The sequence below is a fragment of the Neovison vison genome, chromosome 4, assembly GCF_020171115.1.
Source record: "Neovison vison isolate M4711 chromosome 4, ASM_NN_V1, whole genome shotgun sequence".
Classification (NCBI taxonomy): domain Eukaryota; kingdom Metazoa; phylum Chordata; class Mammalia; order Carnivora; family Mustelidae; genus Neogale; species Neogale vison.
The window spans coordinates 37,462,975-37,481,395 of NC_058094.1; the positions used below are offsets into that span (position 1 = coordinate 37,462,975).

Consider the following 18,421-nt stretch of genomic DNA (forward strand, 5'->3'; position numbering starts at 1 on the left):
GATTCCTCACTTTTATCTTAAGATAAAAACCCCCAAATCCTTGATTATGGTCAGTAAGGCCTGGTCTCTGCCTCTCTTTATAGTCCTACCTCATAGCACTGGTTCTCTCACTCCTCCCTGTTTTCATTTCCTGTAATCTGACATGATGCCTCTCTCCATCCTGTCTTTTGCACATATCCACCAAGAAATCCACTCGCCCCTCTGAGGTCCTTGATCAACTCCCTTGTGTCCCGTGCAGGGTCAGTTACTCCGGGAAGCCTCCCTGAACCTCTAATGAATCCACAGAACTTCACGAAACATATATTGGTTTATCATTATATGTTACTTTGCATGACGATTTTGCCAACAAACTCTGTCTTTTCTATCTGATTATGAGCATTTCTTGAGAGAAGGCACTGCTTAGAACAACACCGAGCATACTGCCATTGCTCACAATATCTGGTGTGAAAATAAATGAAGAGTTCCGTTAGGGATTACAGCCATCATTTTAGAACCTGAAGGAATCTTAAAATAGCTCTCCTATAGAAGAAAATACTGAGGCTCAAAGAAGTAAAATAATCTTACCTAGGATCACCTGCTTAGTGACAGCTAAACCAGATGATACCAGATTAGAGAGAGCCTTTAGGGCTGAGGAGAGCTTTGACCAGATGAACTGAGGGAGCTGGGTGGTCAACATCACAGGAGCTTGGCAAGGGAGCCTCATTTAGCAAGGGCACAGGGGACGACAGGATTCGTGAGTAAAAGGAGAATCTGGGGGAAGGCTGCCAGTAAACAGACTGAGGAAGTCCACAGGGCATAAACCTAAACTAGGGACATAGTAAACATAATGGAGGACCATTTCAAAGGAAAAATGAAGAGGACCTAAAATTAAAAAGAAAAAAGGATGAACCAAAAGTGATAGTAAAATTGTGAGAAAACATGACTGGAATAGTGTTGCTATCACTAGCACATGTGAAGAAATTTGAAGACTATACCTAAGGGCAGGGATGAAAATAAGGAGAGGAGAGAAAAATGGTTTAATTTAATGCAAACATATTGAATTTTAAATAACTAAACACATCTAATGGGCATATGGGGAAACAGTTCTGGAGTTGAGTAAGCCAAAACCAGAGCTAGGCATTTGGGAGTTCTTAGCATAAAAGAGACAGCTGAGCTTACTGTCTATAGAGAGATGGACAGAAGGCCCTGTACTGTGTCCCCGGGAAAGGCACAGGTTGGAGAGGAAGAAGACCTGCATACAAGCACAAAGTTGCAAGGCTACAGTCGGTAGAAGCCAAATAATGTTCTCTTTTTCTTCCACCTTCGCGGGCTGCATGATCCTAGAAAGATATCCCCTCAATTACCCTCATTCTCTTTAGTAGAAGAAATAATCCTGACAGAATTGGACCACATGAAGAAATAAGGAATCTAAGTAATTGACATACCACTGAGTTCCCTGCAGGAGACCTTGTACTGCTTCTTACCATCTGGCCATACTCACAACCAGCTTTCGTGACTCTTCCAGTCCCATTACTTAGCCAAGTATAGTCCCCTGGAGGTACCATGGTCACCCAGCTTTCAAAGAAGACTTCAAGTCCCCTCACTGTACAGTGTTGGTACGAAAATTAATATGGCTTCCTGGTTGTACAGTGAAAAATCTGTTATTAAAATCATGTTGTTATAGGAGTAAGAGAAAAACATTTAAAAATTAGAAGTCATCCACTTTTCTCATTTTTTCCAAAGGTACAAGTTAGAGTTGAAAAAGTAAGGTTGAAATAATGAAAGGCTATCTTGGGTCTCAAAATTCTTGGTCCATTCCCTATTTGACACCCTGACATCAAGTTTACCATTTCGGTAAGTCAGGGGGAAAATGAATTATGATAATGTAATGCTGATGCTGCAAATTGGAACCCATAAAACTGGGGAAATGTAGAAGTCAAGGTTCTTATTGTTTTATTAACTCATTTACATTTCTTAAATGTAGAAGATAGCTTGCAAGTATGGTTGTAAAAGTGAGTTATTAAGAAAGAACTCGAGGGCCTGGGCCTTGGCTCCATTTCTGGAAAGAGAAAAGAGGCAAAGGGTTAACTATCAGGGAAGCATGAAGAGAAATTAATTAAAATGAGCTCCTTAAGATGCTTTCTTTCACACTGAAATTTTCTTGTGTTTAAATATTCTGTTACTTCGTCTTTATTTTACTCCAGAAAATGTCAAGAGGTTATTTGGGTAATCCTTTTTAGGTACCTTAATTCCTCTGAACAAGTACTTTCAAGGCATATCTGAATTAATCCCCACTGAGTAATTAGTTCAGTAGTAAAAGAATATAAAAGCAGAATTCACCAAGAAAAATAAAAACATTTCAAAAATACACATCTGGAGGTAAATAGCTTAAAATCTCTATTTACATAAACCTATTTGAATGGGGTGATACTGTATCTGAGTTTTTTAAAGTAATATTTTACATTATGTAATAGGTATACATTAAAATATATGTATTTTTTCATTCAAATCAAGGAAGTTTATGCAAATAGGATTATACTAAGATGTTCAGAAATTCTGTAAAAATAAAAATTAGAATCACAATCTATAAAACAGTATGTTAATCCATAAAACATAAGAAAGGTGTTTAAAATAGGATCACAACCCATTAAAAGTCAAATTTTTAAAACAAAAATCAAATAAAACCAGAGCTGAAACCAATCCAAAGCCAGAATGAAATTAAAATGACATGAAAACTATACAGGCAAATTAATGAGCAGGGTAAACAGGGAGAGGCTAAAGAAATGATTTTATTAAAAGAAAAAGGTTTTAGCAGTTATGTATTTCATCTAGAAACACCAGTATACCATATGCTAAAATAAATGTGAAATTGCAGTCATAACCGTGTTTGATGCAACCCTATTACTTAAATTATATGAAGACTGCAGTATGCTAATTAATTTATAAGGAAACATAAATGATGTGGTAATGTTCTCCCAGTTTGGCACAAATTTTTCTTTGTTGTCATTTAAATGTCATTTCATTAAATGTCATAACAGTGACAGTGTTCAAAAATATGTCTGCAAAGGAACAATGAAAAAAATACCAAGGAGCTCAAATGTTTTTACAAATGACCCTGAGTTAATTAGAAAAATATGCACCCTTCCCAGTTCTTCTTCTCACGTGTCAGCTCTCATTAAATTAAAAAAATTTTTTTTCTCATTTCAAAGTTAAGGAATCCTATGGTTAACAAAACTTTTAACCTGGGATCAAGTGGGCACATTCCTACGTTTTTGTATGATGTCATACCAAGCAGTTCACAGCTGAATTTGAATTTGCAAGAACTATGAATGATTTTTCAATATAAGAAGTATCTGATCTAATGCTAATTTTTTCTCTATAGGCTAACTGTGCTGGGAACAGGTGGCCCTGCTTTCAATTACAGGGGGCTAGCATGCCAGTGTGAGGCCTGGATTAGTTCACCTTCTCACGGGGAATTCTCCTCGGTTGGGAATGGATTTATTATGGCTTCACACATGGAATAGAGCTCATGTCAGCTGAGGGCAGTGACACATCATATGATTCAAATTAACCTGCTGTGGACTGTTCCGCAGGGCTTAGATTGTGTATTAAAATGACGACATTTTAAAAACAGCTTGAAAGAAACCAGGATTGCTGAACTGCAATGGTTCCAATTTGTTCCAACTAATCTATCACCTGCTGGAGATATTATTCTAGCGGGTTTCTGGTAGCTGCTGCTTTCCAGGTTTCTCCAAGCCACTGACCTTGCTAATGGGTACAACTGTTGCCTCTGAAGGAAGGAGATGGGGGTGAGAGAACTTTGAAGGGCTTTTTGATGTAGAAGTTGGGACCTACTATTTGCTCTAATGTACTATTAAGTGAACAGAGGAAATAAGGGAATACTCAAGAACTCTGAATTATTTTTCCAAAAACAAGTGCTGAAGAGCAGCATTTGTATCATATTGTTTAGACAAATAATCCCTGCAAAATAAATCTGTATGGCTGAATTCAAAAGCTGTTAAGTTTGCACCTTAAGAAGAAAACCCATATAATATAATCAGTATTTCCTGTATTCTTCAGGGTCATAACTTTTATTGCTCCTGAAATGTTAATTCAGGAGCAAGGAAAGAATAAGTGTAAATATACCATTTTAGATCTGTAGTATAAAACTCTGGGAATGTTACTTAAATAAGATGTGCATCTAGATTAAAAAACTAATGGTAGCAAAAGATTCTTAATGATAACACCACATACAAATCAAAATACTTTATTTTTTTTTTAAGGAAGTGAATGACATTATGGAGTATTATAAAGCTGAAGCTTGTTCCCATAGTATAATAGCATAAATGATATTCCTCTTAGTATACTATTTTCTAAGATCTGGAAAAAAGAATTTTCTTGAGTGCCAAAAATCTATAAAATAATATAAAAATTACTTTATGTGTCCTGTATTTATATTGATCTCTAAATTAATACAGAGTGGCAATTTGGCTGTGTAGTAAGAGAATATGATTAGTCTATGGACTAACATCTACTTACTTACTACTTACTACTTTCTACTTACATCTACTTTACATGAGAAATTATTTGCATTTCGGACATTTTTGTCTAAGATAGTATATTCTGGAGCAGTTCAAAGATGTTAGGTTAGTAGGTAGTGGAATTCCACACCACTGGATATATCATTCAAACTAATCTTCCATCAAAGCAAACTACTCTTGGTTAAAATGTTTTAGAGTTTGAAAAACCTACACCATTAATTAGATTAGATTTGATTTTTCATAATAAAAGTACCATTAAAAAAAACACACTCATCATTCTTTAGAAAGAATTCCCCTCTCCTGTGCCCCAAAATATCTGCAGTTTCGTCCTCAACAGCTCTGTGTGTGTGTGTGTGTGTCTGTTTGTTTGTGTATTCATTCATTCATTCATTCACTCATGAATCATAAAAGCTCGTTACAAAAGTGTAGTCCCCAGCACTAATCCCACTTTACCTGGGAGCTTGTTAGAAATGTAGAATTTCATTCCCGCCTTCTAGAACTATTAAACCATTTGCATATTTAATAAAGATTTTATGTGCTTATTAGAGAGAGCGCACAAGCAGGGGGAAGAGCAGACAGAGGGAGAAGCAGGCTCCCTCGTGAGCATGAAACCCAACATGGGACTTGATCCCAGGACTTTGGGATCGTGACCTAAGCTTAGAAGGCAGACGCAAAACCAACTGAGCCACCCAGGCATCCCAAACCGTTTGCATTTGAACATGTTCACCAGAGATGCTTCAGATGCACACTCAAGTCTGAGAAGCTCTACTATAAAATAATGCTTTCAACCCATTTGTTTAAAAGTTTGAATCTCCAGAAAGATTATCACTCTTATTGAATAAACATAAAATAAGGAATGGCATATATGTAATGTTTAACTTGAAGCATAAGAAACACAAAAGTATATCTATTTTAAAAAGTCACATTTCTACTAGTCACATTAAATGCTAGAATTATAAACATGACTTTCCATTCACTCACTGACATTTCTTCTGAAATTCAATTTCTTTTGTTGCCATGAAAATATGGTACACAACTATGGATTTGAAGATCCCATTCTTTAACAAGTCAATCAAATATAAACTTAGAAATGAACTTTCTATCCCATGAATGAAAGACTGTGCCTGAAAGCAAAAAAATCTGAAACTAAAAAAGAAAAGAGGGAAACCCAAGTTTCTTTCTCACTTCTCCATGAACTAACCATATGTTCTCACCCAAGTTCACCCATTCTAACACGTTCAGTCTTTTACATGTGAACAACTTTGAAGTCAGGAAGTGCCATGAAATGTATACAATAAGAAAGCACTGTATCATAGTTTAAATAGCAGATATTTTTTTTCTTGGTACATAAAATGTTTTTCCTACAATTGATGATGGCTTGGACTCAATGAAATATGGTATTTCACACTCACTAGCCAAGTACTAGGACTCACATTATTCTCAATCTATCCATTACCTCACCCCAAAGCCTTCTTCCAACTTTAATGACTCTCTTAGCCTTCATCATCAGTTTCTCGCTTTCCTTTGAGTCCTTAAAACCATGTCTAGATACCTATAATGATTAGAAATAGTTCTTCATACTTCTACACCTTTTAAATCCCAGCACTGGGAAGAACAGGACCCCTGTTCTTGTACCCATTGTACCCATTAGCAAGGGGCAGTGTAGATGGCTTTAGGCTCTCTTTACTCCATACATACTGACAAGTGGCCTTCTTTTTTTTTTTTAATTTTTATTTATTTATTTGATAGACAGAGATCACAAGTAGGCAGAGAGAGAGGGGGAAGCAGGCTCCCCGTCGAGCAGAGAGCCCGATGTGGGGCTCGATCCCAGGACCCCGAGATCATGACCAGAGCTGAAGGCAGAGGCCCAAACCACTGAGCCACCCAGGTGCCCCAATCTGTCGCTACGGCTCATGAGTGCATTGGTTGGCTGTGACACACACTAAACCAGGTCTATGCAGGGATATTTTCACCCCTCAAAATTCATGCCTTGCATAATATTGCTAGAGATCTCAAGACAGTTTAACACCATTGTTTTAAATTTTAAATTAAAATGAAGAAACTAATATTCCTTTGATGACTAATATGTTTTGAAGCAATGTAGGTATAAAATAAAACAAATCAAAATGTGGTAATTTTCGTTAAATAATTAGTTAAGATCTCACGGAAGTGAGGGAGGGATAATAATAAAAAGAGGAGGAAGAGGAGCATGACATGAAGGACAGAGCAGGAAAAAGAAAGAAGAGGAAAAAGAGAAGAGAGGAAAAATCTATGGTTATGCTAAAATCAATGTAGTACAGAAGTGATCTAGGTCTTGGAGTCATAAAGACCTAGGTTTGAATGGCTCCACTGCCATTCCTTCACATTGTTAAGTCTTAACTTCCTAATTCATAAAACAGGGATAATTACAGTGCCTCCTCCTTGGGTCTAGATGAGTATGTAAAGTACTTAGTACCTGGGGCTGATAAACACTTAGTACATTTTGATAACCATATCTATCTACCTAAAACTGAGTGTTAATCTCTCAAGTGCATTGCTAAGTATTTGAAATAAGTATACTTATCTATGTATACTATTTTATGTATATATATCACGTATCTCATCCATCCATCCAACCACCCATCTATTTTATTCTTTTTGTTTACAGTAAGGAAACTGAGGCAGGAGATTAGATCAACTGCCTAAGGTCACACAATTAGCAGAAAAGGTAGAAATGAAGTCTTTGGTCTTTGACTTATAGTCCATTATTCTTTGATAACTACTTTTTGTCAGAACCAAGGAAATTTTTTTTCTAAAGATTTTATTTATTTATTTGAGAGAGAAAGAGCACAAGCTGGGGAAAGGCCAGAGGGAGAGAGAGCAGCAGACTCTCCACTGAGCAGGGAGCCTGCCTCCGGGCTTGATCCTAGGACCCTGAGATCATGACCTGAGCCAAAGGCAGATGCTTAACCAACTGAGCACCCAGGCACTCCAGACCAAAGGTAATTTTTAATGCATATTAATATTTGTCTTTTAATCTTTAAAATGGGCAGCCTGAGAAGAATACACTTTTGGAAAACAAACAAACAATTTGTTTTTTGCAAGGAGGTCACAATTTCTAACAGAACATAAGTACATGTTAATATACTCACATGAAAAAAGTGTATACACATTTGAACTATGACTTTCTTACCTGGTCCATTAAGAAAGTCTTTAATTTGTAGTGTTACCAGGGAGGGCGGAATACCACTTTTGCTGTCTATTTCTCCAGGCACTGTCTGCAGCCAAACTGTGCAGTAATCAAGGGCTTCGGGCAGAGTCTTCCCAGGATCTGAAGGGAAAAAATTGAAATTAAAAATATCAATCACATCACAAACATCTCATTTTGATCTAAGAACTTAAGCTGACAAACAGGAAGGAAAAATAGTTAAATTCACTTCTGTAACTTCCATTGATTGATCTGTTTGTATATAGCCTTGTCACACAAGTACTTGTATGGACAGAGAGAAGCTCTCTCTCTCTACATTGGAATGATGAAACCATGTTTTCCAGAACCAGGCCAAAAAGGAAAAGACATTTCAAATCTTAACTCATATTATCTTTGAATGAAGGTAAAGTTTCTATACTCTGAGCTGCTGCTAATAGTTGTACAGTTGGATTTCTTTCCTTCTTCCTCTTCTTTCTTTCTTTTTTTTTTTTTTTAACAGGATGTTGGAAACAAATTAAAGAAAAAAAGGAAAAGCTTTTCAGCTTAAAAAAAAAAAAACCCAAATATATATGTTCAAAGATGCAGTGGATTAGTACTACTTAAGGTCTATTTGATCTGTTTCAGAGTTTTACTGACATTACAATCACTTTTTACTGCTAGGCTTTTGAAGTTAACTTCAGTAGCTTTCCCATAACCTTCTTTAATGATAAAGATTGGTCAATCTTTTATTAGTCCCAATTATGACTAAATATTGACTTTTTTCTGTTTTGACTTTTTCTGTTACTATGTATTTTTTAAACTTTTTTTTCTGGTTTATATAGCATATTCTTTAAAAAGTATTTTTTAGCTATTGGTGAATGCAAACGGAATTTGCTTTTTACTGCTTGGCAATCCGGTTTTTATTGAAATAGCTCTTTAAATAAAAACGACTGCTATATCTTGGCATATGATGTAGTAGGCTTTTTACAAAAAAACTTCTAAATATTCACAGTTTTTCTTTAGTTTCAAGATTGTTTTATTCTCTGTGTTTTAATAGCCTCTGAATGTCAATTTTACAGGGATGTTCTTGCCACAGAGTCCATCTATTCCATTTTCAGTCGATTTGAAATGTGTTATTAAAGTGTTATTTATTTTAAGTTTTATTGATTGGATTACTTTCAAGAATAGCATTTACATACAGTGTATTATATTCAACATATGGTTACATAGTATTACTGTCATATGTGAACTGGGCATATAAACTCTGCCTTGGAATTTGTATTTCTTGACCTTATCATGTGATTCTTATGAAATTTGGCACATATGAACCTTTATGTGATTTCAAAGAAAATACTGAAAGCAATTGATCATGACGTTAGATCTATGTGGTAAAGATCAAACACCAAGCTAGTGCATTCTTCTCTTTTTATATGATCAGTGAATTTAAAGCAGTGAGAATATGCATAGTAGATCCATTACATAGTAACACTATACTATTCTCTCTTTCAAATATAATGGTCAAGAATTGTGAAATAATAGCAAAAGTCTATTGCTGGTAGGTTCTGTAATCAATCTGTAGGAGCTATGTAACTTGACAGGACCTGAGTGTCTTCTTCTAGGGTCCCACCTGTGTAGCCATCATCAAGAAGCAGTTATTATTAAGTAGATGGTACTGTGCTAGACCTGTATGAGGAGGTTTAATTCTTCACTTTGAAGAGAATACAATCTAGAGAGAGAACAATGACCTAACAGAGGAAACAGACATAAGTGATGTAACTAAATAAATAACATACAGAGAAGAATTAAACTGATGTAGAAATATCTATATGATGTGTAAAAAAGACTGGCAAATAAAACTTAGGATAAACAAAACAAGTTATAGGAATCACATATTCAAACTCAAGTGACAAAAAAGAGATATCATTATACAGAGCTCATACAGTCGATGTAGATATTAATAGAGAAAAATGGATAGAGGAAAGAATAAGTGATTATTAAATGAAGAAATTAATAAAGAAATATCAGATAAAGAAAACAGATGTCATATAAACATTTTAAAATATAAACATGAGATACTAATCTTAGTAATAATCAAAGAAAATTTTTTCCAAATAAGTAGAATTTTTCACATATCAGATAGGCCAAGACTAAAAAACTGATAATGCATATGTAGCTCACACACACACACATGCATACACATGCACACACATATGAGTGTGTGCACACACACTGTAGAGTTGCTAATCATAGCAAACAGTAGAAAACCTAGACATTAATCAAAGGATTGATGCCTAAATAAACAATAGTAATCCATCAAATTGTTTAGAAGAATCAAGAAGATCTATATATACTGACATAGTAAGAGCCATTTTACATTGTTAATAGTAAAAAACGAAGTGGCTTAAGCATCTTTTCATTGACTGGCCATTTGATTCTTCTACAAAATATTTACCCACTCTTTTTTTTTTTTTATTAGTTAATGAGTGTTAATGTTTGTCACATGTAGAAAGTATTTCCTCTTGGTATGGTAGCTGTCCTTAAAATAAATTCTGATGTTTTTTGCAAGCATACTTTATAGATGTGAACAAAAATCTATTAACTTTTATTTAATGGATTTATCCCTAGGTGATCACATATTTTCCTATAGTTTCTTGAAACATTTTTAACATTTTGGTTTTGCCTTTAGCTGTTTAATACTTCTAGAGAGCACTGTTGTATGAAAAATAGGGAAAAAATGCTCAGCCTGACAATCAACCATAAGCATGTTAAAGCAAGAGGTTTTAAAATTCATCAGCTTAGCATAAATTAAAAATACTGATAATATCTTGCATTGGGGAGAAAGAGGAGAAATGGATCTTCCTATGTATGGTTGATAAGAGTGTAAATACTGTATTTCTACACAAGTAGGGGAGAGGTTAAAAATGAGTGTCTACCCAAATCCTAAATATCCATGCCCTTGTAATCAGAAAGGCCACACAAAGGACTCTACCTTAAAGAAATACATCTACCTGCCTACATATATATGTACATATTGGGGGATGATCATCTTTAGGACGATCCTAAGCATATAATGATATATGGACGTATATTCACAGCTGAAGAGGAAAACAGGAAGATGCACCAAGCATCTAAAAAACAAAACAAAACAAAAAACCTGAAGTGAAGGGGAGAGAAAAAAAGCATGTCAAAGGATATTTTGATGTTCTATGTTCACCAAGGTATAGAGGGTGGAAGCACAATATTCTGATACTGTGGATGAGGGTTTTCTAAGTAGGGAAGATAGGTTTTGTGCAGGTTGCTTCTCTTTTCATAGAAGTTACAGAGCCTGGCCATCTGGCACCCTGCCTTGGAGTCTGCACTGGGGCAATTACAGGGGGATATGACTTAATGGAGATGGAATAAACAAACTGGCAATAGTAGGAAGCAGAATAGGAATTTGGAATTTTATTTTTTTTTAAAGATTTTATTTATTTATTTGAGAGAGAGAGACAGTGAGAGAGCATGAGCGAGGAGAAGGTCAGAGAGCGAAGCAGACTCCCCATGGAGCTGAGAGCCTGATGTGGGACTCGATCCCGGGACTCCAGGATCACGCCCTGAGCCGGAGGCAGTCGTCCAACCAACTGCGCCACCCAGGCATCCCGGAATTTGGAATTTTAAAAAATGTGAAAGTCTAGGAAATCCATGCAAAGTGCCAAACTTTCAATGACTGTTTCCCCCCCAAATTACTGGTTTAATGATATTGTTGGTTTAATATGGCTACACAACTGATTTGAAAGTACAGATGTATTTATAGAGCTGACAGAAAAGAATAACTAAAATGAGGAATATTCAGGAAAATACAGGTTGCGTGGTTGATGAATACTAATGTATGACAGGACAGTGGCTACTCTCCCAGTTTTACCTAAAATCTCTACTTCGGATATGCCTCTAGTCACAGCAGTTAGATGAAGCGGCAGTAGTAGCAGAAAGGTCTGTCAGAATCCCACAAAAATAGCTCAAGTCTGGAAGTCACTATTTAGTCCCTTATGTTCCACTGGCTAGATGATGAGGGGCAGGACTTTTAGACTTCTGTAATGTCTTCAATTTAACTTCTCCTTAATTCCATCATCAAGTCTCGAAAATGAGATTCATATTACACATTCCTCAGGGTCAGTGTAGCTGGGAAAGTACCAGATAAACTAAGATTAGAGGAGCCTGTGAATATAATATAAATAGAATGACAGATAGGGATGATTACTTCATACTGGAAGCTCCTTCAGACTTTGATAGTTTTCTTCTCTGTACTGAGCAAACATCTATTTATTTGAGCACAGGAAGCTCTCGGGCAGAGTAAACTCCTGCTGATGTCGATGAGCACATTTATGCTGTTGTCCCTAAGCCTAAGAAACAGGAGATAGTGGTATCTTTTTCTTTTTTTAATAAAGATTTATTTATTTATTTCACAGAGGTCACAAGTAGGCAGAGAGGCAGGCAGAGAAAGAGAGAGAGAGAGAGAGAGGAAGCAGACTCCCTGCAGAGCAGAGAGCCCGATGTGGGGCTCGATCCCAGGACCCTGGGATCATGACCTGAGCTGAAGGTAGAGGCTTTAACCCACTGAGCCACCCAGGTGCCCCAGATAGTGGCATCTCATTAGGAGTTGCAGAGTGGGATAAATGAGTCAGAACAAATGACAAATTGCTCATAGCCATAAATTTTGTTCAAAATCAGTGAGAATTCACTTCAACAAGACAATCGTATTGACAAAATTATACTATTTGTTTTCCTTCTGGGTTGACCTGGCCTTCAAAAGAAAATACTTCTTCATATCAAGTCACAAAGAACACCCAAAGAGAAGATTCAGGAAGTCTCCAGTCCATTCACAGATGGATCAAGATATTATTAGCTTACACAGAGACTTATTTCAGGTTGTATTCTCTGTGTTTGTAGATTACTTTGCTATTCTTCACAAACCTTCATGTCACTTAACTGCTTGGGAGGTCCTCTTCTGAATCTGATAAAAGTGGTCTTTGTACTGCTGCTCATTATTATTATTTATTTTTAAACCTTAGCAAATATTCACAAAGTATGTTTTTGTCTAATATTTGAATTATATAAAATATAACATGATTCAGTGTGACCAACTCTTACTTTCTTTGCAATCTTCTACTTAACAAAAAGTTTGTTTCCCAAGCTCTCATAGAACAGCTGCTGCTACAGACTTTGTAAGATTTATTCTACTTTATTCTACTTTGCTTTGTTACTGTGTGGCAGGAGCTTTTTGTTTTCTGGTGTTTTTTTTTTTTTCCCCATAACTAAGCTGCATTTTTACTAAGGTCCCAATGAGAAGACATTTCCCCACAGATGTCAGTGATAATTTCCCCATTTAAAGATTGACTTAACACTGAATGAAGTCCAGCTACTTTTATACCAGATACTTCTAGTGTTAGCCATTGCAGAGACAATGTTTTCATTTCTTTAGCCATGTGAATAATGAACTTCGAATTTTTAAAAAATCCCCATGCCATAAGCATTTATTTGAAAGCTAAATCTCTCTTTTATTTTCTTCCCCACTCTTTCCCTCTTCCACAACATTTACTTTTATCAGTCTTGGGTTTACAGAACAGTTGATAATCTGTGCCTCTTTCTGCTCTCCCTTGGCCACTTTTGGCTCAAGAACATCTCCATAAGAAGGCTGATTAAGGAAGGCAGAAAGTAGTTAGCCCAGTGGTGATTTCCCTGGCAATTCCAGGCAAAGATTTTGTTGTGCAAGATGCAATTAACTATAGTTGCAATAATGCTTTTGCCCCTTTGATTCAACTGTCTCATGAAACCTACCTTTGTCCTTTACATTTTTGCAGAAAATGAATGCTAACGCAAATACAAAGCAAAGTCAAGGATATAAAATTTTCCTTTGATGGAAAGTTCTCGTAAACTTATGTTTCTGGAAAAAAATGTTATTAATTGAAATTTGGGGGATGAGTACTGAAAAATAAACATTTGATTGTCTTTTGGCATCCCTCATTTTAACCATGTTTTCTCCAGTAAGTAAATAGTTTGCCATCTCCCTCTCAGTATTAGCTTCTTGCCGTATTCATCTAATTAATCTGATCTGTTGCTGCTGGCAGTCCTGGGTAACAAAATCCTGCTCAATATTAGTAACAACTAATTTTTTTTTTGAAATTACACCATGCTTTAATTTCTAATCCTATTGATGCTAATGTTATCATCCCTAAATCATTATGATTAAAATTAATGTGTTCCCTAAGCTACTGTTGCAGATTTAAATTTCAGCAACTTTTTGCTCCAATGCCATATTGCACTGTTTTCTGACAGTACAATTCCTCGGAAGCATAAAGTGCTTGTATGATGTAGCACTGGAAATAGCCTCAAGATTCAGTTCTGTCTTCATTTTGTTAGTTCCACAAAGTCCAAAAGGATCTACTGTTTGTTTTTTAAAAGAAAGAAGACTAGATTTTATTCACTTTTTGCAAAGTCTCCAATGACTGGTTATGGTTGCAAGCATGCTGCAGTCTGCCATAGTGAATGAGCCCAGGCCAAAGGCACATCGATAGCTGCTCAGGGAGACTGGTTCTCTTTGGCCTGAGGTGTGCTGGTTTGTTATGTTTATGAAATAACATTTAAGTGACTTTTGATGAACTCTTAAGGGACAAACAGCAGGTGAAAGGATACTATCATAGGGAAGAGGTTTATGAAATAGATTGCCATTTGACCTAGGACTTACTGAACATGGCCAGTCCTAATTTCATTGAGCTTTTTCACATTTCGTTCCATAGAAGAGTTTACATCAGTTTATAAAACAGTAGAAAATTCAGGGTAATGAAAAGAACGTGAACTTTGGAGGCATACAGATCTGGGTTTAAGTCCTGACTCCTTAAAGTGGGTAAATTTAATTTTAACTTCACAGAGTCTCAGTTGCTTAGTTTCCAAAAATGGGGATAATGGGCTGTGAGTTGTTGAGAATATTATATCAGATAATATGTGTAACATGGTTTGTGTGGGACACATCATGGTAAGACTTCAATGAACAGTCACTATTTTGTTTCTAAAACACAACCTTTAAAGAAAAGAGGAGTACGTGTATGCAGTGTCTTTCAAAGTCTACTCTTCCCAGTTTTTGTTTTTGCTTTACAATTTTGAAAAATCTTTTTTTTCACTGATCTGAAGGGAATATAACAGATAAAAAATAAAACACTGTCTATTAGTGGAAATTATATCCAATTTCAATCTTAAAAAACAGAGTAAGCTTATTTATATTTAATTCCTACAATAATAACTACTTAGGTTTAAAATACTAGTCAATGTATTTCACTTCTCTATTAAATACTCCTGGCTGAGGAGAACTTATTGACCTAAAAATTTCCCTGCACTTGGGTTCTGGTAATTATCAAAATTATAGTCTTACATTATTTTCCATCCCTTAGAAATATCTGGCCTATGTATGAATCAAGGAAGTAAATCATCTGTAAGCCAAAACAGACTCCTTTCCATTTTTTAAACCAGGAGTTCGAGACTCCTTTTAGTAAGGTATCTGGGTATATCAAGTTTTATACAAAGAAAAGATTGGAGTGACACTTTAAAATCATTTTCAGTGTTCAAAAACATGGTCAGTGCATCGGAATTTCAATTTCATACAGCTTTCTTTTGTTAAAGAGGATCAAGCAGAGTTAACAGCTTGTCAGAGGGGAAAGGGAAAAAGTACCTAAAAGAGAAGCAGGTTAGTAGGTGAGGTCTTAGAGAGATTCCCTGTTCTCCCATCCTCTCTCCAAGTTCACTGAGAAGATGCTCCTAGATGGTCTTTTACCTTAATCCTTTTGTGCAAAGTCAAGAATACGCAAAGGTGTTTCTTAAAAGAACTTGAATAAAATTTAAAGAAAAGCATCTAGAGATGTATTTACCTCTACCTATGAAATTGATATTGTTAAAGCTCCAAAGGGTCCTCTTCTAGAAGCCACTAGTGTGCTTGGTTTGCCTATACTCAGAGGCTGGAAGTGTCTCTCCCTACAGTGAGAGGTCATAATCAGAACAGACACCTTTTGACCACCATCTATAAAAAAAAATGCAAAGCTACATACAGGCTTACTGAGTTTCTCATATTTTCTATATTTATTTCATGATCCTTAGTTTAATGGCTATCTTTTTCTTTTCCTTTTTTTAAAAAATGTAGCTACAGAAACAAATGTAGTCCATAAAATCCTCAGAATGCCTGAAAATTAAATTGTGAAGGAACCCAGATCCTTAAAACACAGTCAAGATTCAATGTTAGAACAACAAAATCAATCAAGAAACCAGTTCTAAATTGCTGCGGAAGTGAGGTACCATCTTCTTGCTGATACCCAGGCATTTGGCCTATGCTCTGTACCATGTGTCTCATAAGATGTGATGGGAAGGGAAAGAGGAAGTTTCCTAGTTTGAAACCCCAAGTCTGGAGCCTAGGAGAAGAGGAAGAGGAAGGATTAAAGTGGCTGCTTTAAACGTGTGTGATCATCAGTGCCCATTGGCTCTTACTTTTAGAAACAAGTCTTCCATATCTTGCTATGAGGAACTACATTATTTATATTTGATGATGCTGACCAGCAGATAATGTGTGAAATATCATTTCAACGAATTCCTTTCAATTTATTTTCTATGCTGTTTTGTGGTATTCTTGATTTCTTTCCTATTTGGCTGTTTTCATGTTAAATTCTAATATGGGTTTTAGATGTTTTACAGGACATTTGATTTTATATATATATATATATTTTTTTCAACTTAATCCTAATAGCTTTTTGTCTGTTCTGAGCAAAGTCTGAGTTCTGTAGTATTGAAAGTTAATTCAGTGGCTTTAAATAATTCCTCCTATTTCTCATTCATTTTAAGTAAATGCTGATGATTGGGATGGATGCCAAAAGGGCCAGGATAGTAGTCTTTCTCCTGTTCAAAAAGTGAGGTCTAGGGCGCCTGGGTGGCTCAGTGGGTTAAGCCGCTGCCTTCGGCTCAGGTCATGATCTCAGGGTACTGGGATCGAGCCCCACATCGGGCTCTCTGCTCAGCAGGGAGCCGGCTTCCTCCTCTCTCTCTCTCTCTGCCTGCCTCTCTGCCTATTTGTGATCTCTCTCTGTCAAATTAAAAAAAAAAAAAAAAAGTGAGGTCGAGTAAGCTCTTCCTTCAACTCCTAATAACTACAGAAGTCCCCACTTGCATTTGAATAATATTTCATAGTTCTAAGGCATTTCATAAATATCTCATTTGGAGCTAAGATTAAACCATGAAACTACAAAGACGAGGTATTATTAAACCCATTTTAGATATAAGGAAACTAAGACACCAAGAAATTTACTTATTTGCATCAAAGAATCTTGGTATTAGAGCCAAAACTAAAAGTCAAAATTTCTGATTTCCATTCCAATATCCTTTGCCATATGTTAATTCCCCCTGCTCGCTGGGGTCAACTTCTTATGTAACAGTCTCCCCACAACTCTCCTTGAGTGATCCACTAGAGTTCCTCTCACTTATGAGACCTACTTACTTGCTGATTTCTGTCAAAGTAGTAATTTCATTTCATATTACTGGCCAGCAAGAAATGTTCCCAGCAGCTAAATTTTCAGATAAATGTTCAAGTTGTGATCATTATGACATTAAAGTCACAGGTTAATTCGAAGCCTTTCCAGAGACATTAGCAAAACCTTTAATTCTAAAGAGACATGTAATTCAATCCTTCTCTTAAAGTCACAATAACTAAATGAAATCAAGATATGATTTATGAGGTGTAAGAAGGCAGTTTATGATTTTCGAACTGTCGGTTTACTCAGATGTCTCTGGCACATTTTTTGCAGACCTATTCATGAAAGGATAAAGAAGCCAATTACTGTAACTGAAAATTTCAAAACTACACAATAGCCATAAATTGCACTAAAATGATGTGAATTTTTTTTTTTGGCTAATTACAACCACTATTTTAAACTCAACTTAAAGATGTTAAGAATGATGATAAAAGCAACAATGGCAATATTAACATTCCTGGAGCCCTGTGCTACACACTTAGCTAAGCGCTCCATACATACATACATATCACTTAATTCTCAAATCAGTTCTAGAAGGTTGCTACCACTGTTCTCCGCCTGTTCTAGGTAAGTGTTAACCACCTATTGTAAATAACTTGTCTGAGGTCACATGGCTGTTAAGAAGCCAGGCTGGGATTAGAACTCAGGACTGACTGACTCTAAATCTTGAGCTCTTATTGAACTCTATTCCGTGTTGCCTCTTAATTACATATGAAGTCATATATGTAATGTTTATAAGACTTTAAAATGTGGAAAGTATCCCATACTATAGATAAAATGTTGTGGATATTTTTGTTATACCCAGAAATATATGATTACCTGATCTTTCAGTATAAATTCTAATCAAGTTTAATTTCTGTATTTTAGTCTACCCAATGTTTGAAAAATTACAGCAAGGTAAGGAAGCTGCAGGATGGCTGAAGCAACTGTCTTCAAATTGGTTAGTTCCTGTTACCCGATGAGTAATAAGCTACCGGACTAACTGACCATGTGCTGAGGAAGTGTGGGGGTTAGTTAAATTCCCTCGGAATGGTTCAAATCCTTCACAACTGACCAGATGGCACAGTCATTTCTCCAGAAACAAACAAAAAGCCCCAAACAAACAAGAAGAAAAATGACTTTTTAAGTCTGCCCTGGGCTGCATAGTCAAGATATGAGGCAATTTCAAATCTGGACTGCATTACCTTAAAATAAAA

The 18,421-nt window shown here is 35.9% G+C and overlaps 1 protein-coding gene across 5 annotated transcripts in view; it reads right to left on the reverse strand.

Moving 5' to 3' along the window:
• VPS13B (vacuolar protein sorting 13 homolog B) overlaps positions 1–18,421 on the reverse strand; it is a 770,530-nt gene that overhangs the window by 183,958 nt on the left and 568,151 nt on the right. For all 5 annotated transcript variants that reach the window (XM_044245211.1, XM_044245212.1, XM_044245209.1 and 2 more), the window contains exon 35: positions 7,693–7,830. In XM_044245211.1, the coding sequence (XP_044101146.1) occupies positions 7,693–7,830 (138 nt within the window). The remainder of the gene's footprint in view (positions 1–7,692; positions 7,831–18,421) is intronic.